This window comes from Phocoena sinus, chromosome 17 (genome assembly GCF_008692025.1).
Source record: "Phocoena sinus isolate mPhoSin1 chromosome 17, mPhoSin1.pri, whole genome shotgun sequence".
Classification (NCBI taxonomy): Eukaryota; Metazoa; Chordata; class Mammalia; order Artiodactyla; family Phocoenidae; genus Phocoena; species Phocoena sinus.
The window spans coordinates 53,964,879-53,977,588 of NC_045779.1; the positions used below are offsets into that span (position 1 = coordinate 53,964,879).

Here is a 12,710-nt window from a genome sequence, read left to right on the forward strand (position 1 = left end):
TATCTGAGTTCTAACTAAGAAGAAAAAATAATTAGTAATTTTTTTTCCATTTTGGAGAAAGTCTGCTAGTGAATTGATATGAACCATACAGGTAAGTTTCAGTGGTGCTTAAATTACTTACAAATATCACGTTTTATCTGTTAGTATTTTATAATCCATTTGTTTCTCTGCCTATAGAAGGGAGAATCTTTGAATTCAAGAGAAAATGTTCAGCCCTAGATTTGGAGATGAGACAGAGAAATGGAATGGATCATTAGAAATGGATCAACAAGAAGTTACTAGGTATTTTCCTAGAGATGGAAAAACAGAAGTATAGTAAACAAGCTTTTGGGAAATATCCTGAATTATCCATAAGAAAATTCCAATATCTTTTGCATGAAGTGACTTCCCCATATTCCAGTAGCTAATGGAAAGTATCCTACCTTAGTACTGAGACCATTAGAGTCTGAAAAGTAATGTGCTAAAGGTCTCTTCTCTACATGGTTGAGTTGCCTGGCACATTAGTAGATAACAGAGCACATCAGAGGTGACAATTTTTTCTTTGTCAGTATCTATTTTCCTTTTTCTGTTTACTACCATAGTTTGGTTTGTTTTGGCTATGAAGGAACACGTTTTAGCTCTTTAACCATCACTTTATTCTGCACATTGAAAAGAAAAGACTAAAGAAAAAAAAGCAAAAGAAAACAAAGCAAAAGAAAACAAAGCACAGCCCCTGTATGCTGTTGGCTTGGAGCCGGCCTTGGCTCTAACTGATAGGCCATGATTTTCTACTGTTGACTGTAATCAATTTAACTAACAACTAACATCAGACATGATAGCTCTTTGACCTTGTTGGAACAAGACAAAAATAAGACCTTTCCCAAATCATGTCTGAGCATAGAAAAGACAAAACAAAAACCATAAAACAAAATGAAAACGCTATCCAAACCACCAATATGACCAAGATCCCTCCATCTCAGCTAGTACAAGAGAATGCTGCTACCCCACGCCAATCATAGTTTTAGGTGTGTTCCATACCTTCCACCTTCTAGAAAAAAATTAAGATACCCAATTATAGAACTGCTGCAATTTTCTAAGAGCACCCAACCCAGAGGAAAAGCATGCTTCCTTGAACTTTCCAGAACCATCTTACACAGCCCAAATCCTATAACAAGGCCCACCTAACACCCTCTCACTGAGACTCCATGGGGTTTCTCATGGTATGTTGTCCCACACATTACAGTGAGCCTATAAACTCAACTTTGTTTAACTACAGAGATGTTCCTGATGGACTTTGGCTGGAGGGGGCTGAGATACTGTAGAATAAAAATGCCATCTTATCACACACAGCAAAATACCAAAATATGGTAAGCAATTTTGACATGACTTTTTGTCATTTAAGTAATCACTAAGTAGTCATTTAAATAATAGTAAATGGCAATATCTTTTCATCATTATAGTTTTACTAGTTTGGTTTTTTAGCTGTATATATATATAATTGTATGATGTTCATACCCACTATGCTCTCTGGAAATCAAACAATGAAACATTTCATCAGCTCAATGCTCTATCTACTGAAATATGAAAGGAGGTCTGATCTTTACGTTGTGGGAGGTAATGGGGTCACACAGTTCAAAGCAATGGTGATTTATGTTTTATATAAAATGTGTCCTTATATCTACAGTAGACTCTTTTAGGATAAGACTTTGTGGAGTTAAATATACTTGTCCCCAAATACAGCATTCATTGTAAAGGCAATATAACCTTAAAAGATGACCTAAAAGGTATTACAGGCTTTTAAAATACACTTCTTAAAAATAATCTGAAATTCAATATATAATCAACCCACTCATTCACAGAAACTGTGCCAATAACAGAAAACAATGGATAATATATATTATTAAATTGTATTATCCTAAGAAAATCTTCTGTAATAATTGAGGTTCCCTAATATCTGATATTAGAAAAAGAGGTACCCTGGATAATAGATTTAAGCATTAAAATGATACCTTTTGTTTAAATTAATAAATATATATTCTGGCTATACTACAGTGGTTGGCATAAGTCAGATTCCCAATAAACTTATCTTATTTTCTCGTCACACGGGGACCATAGCACATTTTGGAAACTACAAAGAGGAACACACTAATTTGTGATAAACCTACCAACATATTGTTGTTAGCCTGTAGGTCCTGGGGAAGAGAAGCACTAAAAAGTTCGAAGTTCAAAGTTGTAATTAGGAGAGGTATTTTCTAGAAAGTGAGATGACTTATCTTGATAAAAATGAAAATCATTGTTAATTTTTAAAGAAAAATTATGTTTACATACCATTAACTATAATCTATGCATGAGATAATACCAGCTTAGGACACTACCTGGCACTTGGTAAGAACTCAGTATAGTTTAGCTATTATTATGATTGCTGTTATTGTTGTCATTATTTAAAAAGAGGTCAGTCCTTAAGTCAGACAGACCTATTTTGAATTCCCGGCAGCCCTTCTATATATTAGTTCTCTGGCTTTATATATGTTACAAATTTCTGTCTTTTGGTTCTTTAATTATTAAAATAGGGATAATAATACTTATATTGCAGAGTTATTACAAAAATTAGCATGGAAAGCATCTAGCATAGTGCCTGGCATATTAAGTATTCAGCAAATGGTAGCTATCACTATTAGAGTGACTATACAAAGTTAATGTCTGCAAAAACTTGCAGTTGAAACAGGTTTTGTGTAATTTACTTTCAGGAAGTCATTGATTAGGACTGAATACTGTTATTATTTATTATAAGACAAACCCATCTTGACTCTATGGCAGATATCAAGAAAATTCAGGGGCTTCCCTGGTGGCGCAGTGGTTGAGAGTCCTCCTGCCGATGCAGGGGACATGGGTTCGTGCCCCGGTCCGGGAAGATCCGACATGCCGCGGAGCGGCTAGGCCCGTGAGCCATGGCCGCCAAGCCTGCGCATCCGGAGCCTGCATGTCCAGAGCCTGTGCTCCGCAACGGGAGAGGCCACAACAGTGAGAGGCTCGCGTACCGCAAAAAAAAAAAAAAAAGAAAATTCAGCTCTTTCTTTAGGGAATTACGGTTATAGTAATACAGAGAAAGACTAGCAGATTTCCTCAGATGAAGAAGAAATACGGTATCTGAGATAAAGTGCCTCAACATTTATGCCTGCCCTATTTCTTCATTGCATAGAACTTTCATTTTCCAAAGCTTTTTGTGAATGTTATTTTTGATCATGAAAGGTTTTATGAAGGTGATGTTTTATAAAAGACAGATATCTGACTAGATCTCATAAAAACACATTTTTCTCCTTTCAGACATATTAAAAATATATTAATAAATAAAACTTAAGTAATTAATGTGACCTTAAGAAAATATATGAAAATACTGATCTGTTAAATTTATAAAATAAGTACACAAGTCCTAAGAAACCACTTCTGACTTATAGGTTTGGGCATAACAGAAGGAGCTATTATATCACTAAGAGAATATAAAGAAAACTGAGTGGGGTAGTAAACCATTTTAAGCTTAGGTATATTAAATCATCTTAAACTAAGTGTTAAATAGTGAATTATCTCCCTGGTTAACTTATGAAAAAGTACCAAATGACCTGACCAGTTTTTTGTTTGTTTTTTTTTTACCATTATGAGAGCTCATTTTGGCACTAAGCTATAGCTACTGAATACGAGCCATGGATATGAATATTATATTTTCGGTTATATTAAATTGTACTAATTATATTAATACCAATTTGAAAACAGGCATCTTTTTTGTTTTTGTGAGGAGGGATGAGCACACATGTACATAATTGTAAAATAACCTTTTTAAAAGTTGTCACTAAGACAGCTCAAATAAACTCAATTAGACATTTTAAAAAGAATCGGGGCTTCCCTGGTGGCGCAGTGGTTGAGAGTCCGCCTGCCGATGCAGGGGACACGGGTTCGTGCCCTGGTCCGGGAGGATCCCACGTGCCGCGGAGCGGCTGGGCCCGTGGGCCATGGCCGCTGGGCTTGTGCGTCCGGAGCCTGTGCTCCACAATGGGAGAGGCCACAGCAGTGAGAGGCCCGCGCACAGCAAAAAAAAAAAAAAAAAAAAAAAAAAAAAAAAAAAAAAAAAAAAAAAAAGAATCGAACACACATGACCATAAGACTAAACTATAATTACTTAGTCAATAATAAAGCTATGAAAGGATTAAGAAGCATAAGTGTGATCTGTGTCCTCATAAAAGCACTCACTATTATTAAACTCACAAGGCATATAAAACAATACAGCATACGTAAGTTCTGAAAAGTTTGGTGAAAAGAGTAAGTGCAATCATAGAAAAGATGGTAGTGATCCCTATGAGTTTGAAGTATCAAGAAAAGGAGAAATGGGGACTTAAGATAGGTAGAGTTAAAGAACTGAAGATGAGTAAGAAACCATTTAAGAATGGAAGTTCAGGGGGCAGTGAGAGTAAGAATCTAATGGGAGTCAGAGTAGGCACTGGGGAATAAGAATCAATGAACCAGATGATAGGGTAGCTTTAAATCTGATTTAATGAAGGCATCATGCGTTCTTGAAAAGGTGAGTCAGGGTGAAAGCACGCTTAGGAAAATTATCCTACTAGGGCTAGTAGAATATAAGGCATCTGTCAATTTTTAACATGACCCCTGGCTACCTCTCCAAATTTCAAGGTTATTTTAAGGTTTGGGTAAAATTGCCAGAGATGTTGATTCAAATGTTAGGCTTCTCTAAGCTCTGGCAATTGGGCCTTATTATAACATTTAAAATATAAGTATAAATAAATATAAATACTCTATTAGAAAAACTAATATGTGAGGTAAGATATTGTAAGGAAAGGAATATTTACTGAACATACACTGTTCTAGGAACTATGCTAACTGTATATTACTCATTCTCTCCAATCATTTCATCTCTGCAACGCAATGTTGATGATAGTGATAATGACAGCACTTACATGGGTTGAGCTATACAAAATTGTCAATATTCAGCATTTCTGCCAACAATTTCATATGGTTCAACCTAATACATGCCAGCAATTGGAGTAATTTCTATATATACAGTATCTCGTTAATCTTCTCAGCAATTATATCATGTTGTGTTATAGCTGAAGAAAGTGGAAACCAAAGGATAACTTGTCCAAAGTCAGCTGAAAAACAAAGCCCTAAACAAATATTTGATCTTCCTTATTCCTAAAATAATTCTATTTTTAATATACATGATTCAGAACCTAGTAACAAAAATCATGTGAAACAGAATTTGGAGTGAGAATATATGTATATACATTCACATAAGTGTCTATGTAAATCTATGTTCATATTTTGTATGTGTTTACCTACATTCTGTCATCCTTGTATTTTCTATGTAAAGATTTTCACATTTTTACACACACACAAACACACACACAAACACACACACACAGATACTGACATCCTTTTCTCTGACAATGTTTCCCCTTTGAAATGTTTCCTAAGTTTTATAAGAATTTTCCACTCCCTATAAGGTTATTTTATGGATATTTACAGTCCATCAATGAACAGTCCCTTCTTTATCACTTGTTCAGGCAAGATACAAAATAATAAAAAGTTATGCGGGGATCTGTGAAGAGAGAAAATGTACAAAATACAGTTCAGGAACGAATTCATCTTTTGAACTTAAAATCATTTAGTTTAGTAGTTCTTGAGCTATGATTACCTTTCAAAGTAATAAAGCTATTGTTGCAGCTTTAGACTGTATATACATACTGCCAGTACAAATGACCAATTCATTAAAAAAGGCAAAGGAGTTATTTAAAAAAATAAACAGCCTGAATCAAAGTTATCTAACTGAACTCCCTGCTTTCTAATTGGCTATGCCAGATAATACATGCAGCTCTGGCTACTATAGAAGCACAAATTGGGCACCATCTACTGATTGATAAGTGCTGAGATTAAGCAAATCAAATATTTTCTGGTCTGTTCTCTGAGTATTTCTAGACCCAATGTGCTTTAAGTGTCTTTGTGTATAACCATATTTGACTTACCATATTTTTCATGTAATATAAGCTTTGAGTATCAAAGATTTTCTTACTTTGTGTTAAAAAAAGAAGAAAATATTAAATTGTATGTTAATGTAATGGACAAGGTACACATTCACCCTGGAAATTTTAATATAAGTTTTGCAAATTTAATTTAGTAGTTTATTGATCCTGTGATGCTCATGGAATTGGTCTGACAAAGTCATATGAAACAGAATGTGCTTATGAAACTATGGTCATAGCAGATGAAAGGATATAATCACTAGAAATAAACATTTTCTTATTTATAATGAAATACAATTTAACATAACAGGAAATTTTAAAAAATCCTCTGAAACCATCTGAATGTTCTTTCAAAAAGTTAATGTTATGAAGAGAGATTCCAGAATAATTATATACAAAGAATTGAAATTGAAACTCTTCATAAATTATTTCACGGGAGTAAAAGCTAAGAACTTAATGATCTGAAATAGTCACTTAAAGCTGTAGGATTCTAGAATAGATATAGTTGTGAAACAGAGTATAAATGAATGAGTCATGTGATCCAAAGCATAAAGTTATTCGATGCTAATTTTAGAAAGACTCACAGCAGGTTAAATAGATTAAACATTTTGTATTGAAAAAAATCGATTGATGTTTTAAGACTACATGCAATAAAATATGAACAGCTGGTTCTCTTTTATGCATTTCCATGCAAAAATAATTATTTTCTACTGGGGTAATTACTGACTGATTTATTTCCTATCTCCATTTGCTCACATTTTAATGTCCCTAAATGCTTAGAAGAGGCCGTTCTTTGCAAGTAAATGTATTTGAAATGATAAAAAAGTGTCAAATTTTAATACCTTTGCAATCATTGGTTGAATATATATATTACACTCAATTTTTCAAGGACAATTTCAAACAGTGCCAGACAAAATAGAAATGCCTAGATGATACCAACCGTGATAACTGAGCACAAAAAAGCCACTTGTTGTGAAATCACTGTGGAATTTGATTAGAATCTGATTTGAAGTGCTATAGACTGATTCCAAAGCAGTATTGCCACTGAATTGCCCGATCTGAGGTGAGTTTTGGTCTGGTCCATCCCTATAGGAGAGACATAGAGCAGGGAGGGGAGAAAGGGAGAGTGAGATTGATTTTTTTGGAAAGTTTCACACAAAGTTTAATGAAAGTATTACATATGAGATGATAAAGGTGCAGTGGATGAAATAATCAACGAGTGCCAAATCATATTGGTATATGTTTATTTAGGTGATAACATATTTAAAAAGATCACATTTTTACCCAAAAGAAATGTACCCATATTAGCTGTAATCAATTAAATTGTCTTTGGTTTCCTGACCACAACCCAGATCTTCCCAAATGCTTGAAGTCTGCCTTCCTTTTATTTTCTTCAAAATAATCTTGAGAACCATAGACTGTTAAACTTAGAATGAATTTTAGAAGTCACATGGTAGTTCAATTAACCAATTGTCAATAATTAATTCAGCTATTTTATTTTTAGTTTAAATAGAGATGTTTTAATTAACAGGATAATAATAATACACACATAATATTTTATGATGAATTATTATGACAGAAATTCAGTAGTTGTATTAAATAACTTATTGGAATACAGGCTTTTAAATTTCACTAGTTCTGTATATAGAGAACTTTCTTACCTTAAACTTACTCTGATTTAATTCCCAGGTTTTGCACATTATTTTAATAACAAATTTAAACCATTTTTTTCACCCATAAAGTTTTTGTTCTACGTGTTTAGCTACTTCATGGGCAAATCTATTTCTCTTGTTTGTCTCATTCTGCAAAACACACACTGTCACCCTCAGTTACACCAATTCAAACATCTGATGGCAATTTGTACAGAGGACTGTGATATATTTTCATTCCTTCCTTGTTTCACTGCTACATACAGTTGAATCAATCAATAACAATGGTCTTGGCTTACCATACAGTAATGAAATCATAGATTGGTTCTGTTTGAAGAACAGTAAAATTGATGTAGATTCCATTCCCAGGGGGTACTTTTACAAGCCAAAAACAGTCTTGAAAGTTTGGGTATTCATCAGGATATCCAGGAGAGTAAATGGTGCCATTCATTGCAGTTATATTCCCTCCACAAAGAGCTACAGAAAAAAACACAAAACAAAATATTTAAGTAGAATCACAATAAACTGATTATAAAGAAAAAGGTAAACATTTCATACCTCTCAAACAGTATAAAAGACATCTGTGTTGTGTTTTTACCACAGTTAAGGTATGTAAAATGAAGCTGGAAACCATGAATCAAACAGTGAGCTTTTATTTATTTTTCAGCATGAGGTATGCTACATAGTTATTCACTATCACTAGATTAGTAAATTGCACTGTTTTCTCTTCTTTCAAATACTTTATCCATATATACACTGTTCAACTTTTGTCTTATATCATGTATAAATATAAGACCTTATAAAGAGGTTCAAGCCATTTTTATTTATAAGGGTTTTTTCTTTTTTTCTTTAGAAGAAATGAGCCCAAATTCAGTAGTAGTATCTGGGTTACTGGTTTGTATATGAATGATTACTAAACAAACACAGATGCACTCACACAGACATCACACAGAAGCAGCTCTGAAGTGTTAACAAACTTTACTTTCGCATCCAGTGAAGAAGGTTAAGTCTCCTGCCAATAATGACAAAACCAGTTATTCATTATGAAGCCTTAGGTCTTTGATCTGGGTACTAACTATAATTCTACAACTAAAAGAAAAACTGTATATTTAGCATGCTATTTGAAGAGGAAAACAAACAAGAAAAGAGTACCAAATCAAGAATTATTAAACATAGATGATATCACCTAAAAGACAGCTTCAATTTAGAAGCATACCTTCACACCTTGGAAGTGGATGATTCCAATTGCGACTCACTCCATGAAGGCAAGTGAGAGCTGAATTTCCAATCAACGTGTAACCAGGGAAACATTCAAACGAAATGGTTTGCCCCACAGTAAAATCATTGCCGATTACAAAACCATTTCGAAATGGGCGTGGATCAGGACAGCTTTGCAACTGATAGGCTGGAAAAGGTAAAAAGAAAGTTTTTCCGTTTTGAATTTCGAAAGACCAAAGAGTATTATTTACAACCTGCAAAATAGATGTAGTGCTGCTTGCAGTTGAATATAAATAGTAATTCAGGTTTATAATAAATGATGTCAGTGCATGATATGAATTTCTTATGTATAATTTTCATATTAAGTTTTTAGTACAATTTATTAAGATGCATTGTTTTTTCTCCCACTTATGAAATCTATCTAAATTATAAGTTTTAGTGAAAATGTAAATTACCCTATAGCCATAATTTTAATCAAACATATTCTGATCCCTTTACCTATAATGCAACTGCTTCCTGGTTCATTGTATGTACATAAAATAAAATAAATATGTGTGTAAGCCTAATTCTGAGCCTTTTTGAACCATTTTTTAGCTAATTTTTCCTCTAAAAGAAACAAACCACACTATCTCTCTATTGAGTTTCTCCAAAGAAGTTATTTAACAATATAAAGTATTAGGAAACAAATTTCCTTCTAATATAAAATTTGCACTTCAGTTATCATGATATTTTTGGCACTGTAGTGTAACTGTTTATTTGTTCATACTACTCTTGTTCTACATTCTGCATGAGATCAAAGTTCCTGCTTTTTTATCATTGTATCTTAAAAGCCTTGCTTATTGCTTTTCACATAGTAGGTCCTTAATAAACATTGCTGAATAAATTTTGAACCTATAAACCGTACATATACTCATATCGTATTAATATTTGAGACTTTATTTTTAAGAAGTTCAAAATCACATTATAATTAATAAAATTTAAATTACCAGCAGAGACTACTTTGCTACTGACCATTAAATTCCTTTTATAAAAAACTTTTTTTATTTTTTAGTAATTCCAAAATTACACAAAGGTTCCAAGATTAGTAAGAACGCCAGTATGCCTTCAGCCACGTTTTCCAATTGTTAACTCTGACACATTTTCTTCATCATTCTCTCTTCCTCCCCTCACCCACCCCCATCTATATATACATATATATATATGTATGTGTGAAAACACTTTTTTCTTTCCAAATTAGTTGAGAATAAGTTGACCCATCACTGCTACTTCATAAAGAAAAGGATACTTCTATGTAACCACAAAGTTGAGAAAATTAACGTTGAGACCATTAAATTCTAAATTCCCAAAATCAAAAACTTATATTTAAAGTTGAATAAGCTACCATAAGTTGCTTATTAAAATATTACTCTAATTTTTAAATTAAAGGTTTCAGAATTAATGAACAGTCTTTTTAAGATATTTAGTGCTTTTATTCTAATTTTTTTCATTTGAATTAATATTCCACAAACATATCAAAACCAAAAGAATCATGTCAATTGAAGACAAACGTATATCATTTGATCATTAGGAGTTGGGATATATTATTCTATGAAACAAACACTTTAAATTTTCACTCACATGTAAAAGATAATTTTTTTCCAGTTTTATTGAAATATAACTGGGATATAGCACTGCATGAATTTAAGGTATACAATAAAATGATTTGATTTAGATGTATTGTGAAATGATCATGATACGTTTAGTTAGCTAGATAATCTTGAATAGGGTAAGACTCATAGACAAATGTATGATCCTGTGATATTTTATATAACATTTCACCTTTCTATGCTATTTAGTTTAATAAGGATGAATAAGAAATAGATTTTAAATGTTCAGGAGAAAGTTCCCATCCTAATATCATATATAATACAGGGCTTAACAAACCCAATAACGTTGCCAGTAATAACGTTAACTTTGGAACCAAGTTCTTTAGTAGAAGGGTACACTTAATTGTATACTATGCATTTTTCCAAAATTCAGAATGTTTTTAAGGTCTAATCGCGAAATCATCTAAAAATAACATTGATTCTGTGAATCTGTATCAATTAACCTATATCTCAAAAAAATGTCATTAGCTCAACAATATAAATTCAGTAAAAGAAGATAGTTTTAAAATTCAGTGTACTTGTGTCAGTCAAGATGGTTGTGTGGGAAGATGTGGAGTTAGCATCTCCCCACAACTAGGGTGCCTGCCTGCTGCTGATGGGGGACTCTGAGGCCCAAGGAGATAGAAGGAATCCCCAAGTGAACCAGTAGGACGTGGGGGGACTGAGAGGGGAGAAGAAGTAGAGGCCAGACAGGATTGGCACCCCAAGGCCAGGGAGATCAGAAGAGGCAGGCGGGAGGACTCTCTGGGAAGGGCGGGAGAGGAGCAGTGGGCGATCGCCTGGCCCACTCAGGCTGGGGAGCCTGTTGAGCATCCAAGCTGGTAACCCCCCTCTAAAGCCCCCTCCAGGCCACGTGGGTCTTTGGGGGCATAGGAGGGAGGCTGGGGAGATCAGTAGAAGAAGGCAGCAGGAGCCATCCAGGAGGAGTGGGAGAGGAGCGGAGGGCGATTGCCCCACCCACTCGGGCCCAGGGAGCCTGCTGAGCTCTCAGACCCATCCTCAGCCCTCCAAAGCCCCCTCCAGGTTGTGTTGATCCTTGGGGACATAGGAAGGAGGCTGAGTGGAGAGCATGAGAGGCAGGCAGGAGGGGCCCTCCGGGAAGAATGGAAGAGGGATGGAGGGCAATTACCCCACCCACTTGGCCCAGGAAGCCTGCTGAGCTCCCAGGCTGGTCCCCTGCCCTCCACAGCCATCGCCCCCGCCTCCCTGGCCCCATTTGTCCTGGGGGTATAGGAAGGAGGCTGGGGAGATCAGGAGAGGCAGGCAGGAGGGGCCCTCCTAGACTGGAGGAGCAACAGAGGAGAGGAGGGCATTTGCCCTGCCCACTTGAGCCCGGGAAGCCTGCTGGGCTCTCAGGTGAAGTTCCCTGTCCTCTGAGACCAGGAGTGGGTGGCACACCTGGGTCCCTTCTGTTCCTTGAGCCTAAGCCTCACCCCCCACTGCCCCCAGGGCCTATCCAGACCTGTGGGTCCTAAGCATAGGCCCACCCACCGCCCAAACCTTGCCCTTACTTAGGCCCCACCCTGCACAGCCAAGACCTCCCCCTCTGCCTTTTTTTTCTTTCTTTTCCCTCCTCCTCTTTTTTACTATTGTGGTACTGATGTACATTCTGGATGTTGATTCATCTATATTTTTATTTTTATATTCATTCTAAAACATCTGTTAGTATCCTAGTCTAATTTTATTTTTCACTTTGTTATTGTTCTCTCTTTTTTTTTGCCACCCCATGCAGCTTGTAGGATCTTGGTTCATGAGCTGGGGTCATGCCAAAGCTCCCGCAGCAGGAGCTCCGAGTCTGAACTGCTGGACTAACAGAGAACCTCAGACGCCAGGAAATATTCATCAGAGTGAGGTCTCATGGAGTTCCTCATCTCAGCACCAAGACCCAGCTCTACCCAATAGCCTACAAACTGCAGTGTTGGAAAACTCAGGCCAAACAACCAGTAAGACAGGAACACAATGCCACTCATAAAAAAAGAAAAAAAAAAAAAAGAGACAGCAAAAAAATATGTCATAGATGAAGGAGCAAGGTAAAAACCTACAAGACCAAATAAATGAAGAGGAAATAGGCAATCCACCTGAAAAAGAATTAAGAGTAATGACAGTAGAGATGATCCAGAATCTCAAGAGGTAGACTGGAGGCACAGATTGAGAAAATAAAAGAAATGTTTAACAAAGATCTAGAAGAACTA

At 35.4% G+C, this 12,710-nt stretch overlaps 1 protein-coding gene across 3 annotated transcripts in view; it reads right to left on the bottom strand.

Annotated features, from left to right (window-relative positions):
- CSMD3 (CUB and Sushi multiple domains 3) overlaps nt 1-12,710 on the bottom strand; it is a 1,083,470-nt gene that overhangs the window by 98,622 nt on the left and 972,138 nt on the right. For all 3 annotated transcript variants that reach the window (XM_032609830.1, XM_032609829.1, XM_032609828.1), the window contains 3 exons: nt 8,871-9,059; nt 7,954-8,131; nt 6,946-7,091 (listed from right to left, as the gene is read on the bottom strand). In XM_032609830.1, coding sequence (XP_032465721.1) covers nt 6,946-7,091; nt 7,954-8,131; nt 8,871-9,059 — 513 coding nt within the window. The remainder of the gene's footprint in view (nt 1-6,945; nt 7,092-7,953; nt 8,132-8,870; nt 9,060-12,710) is intronic.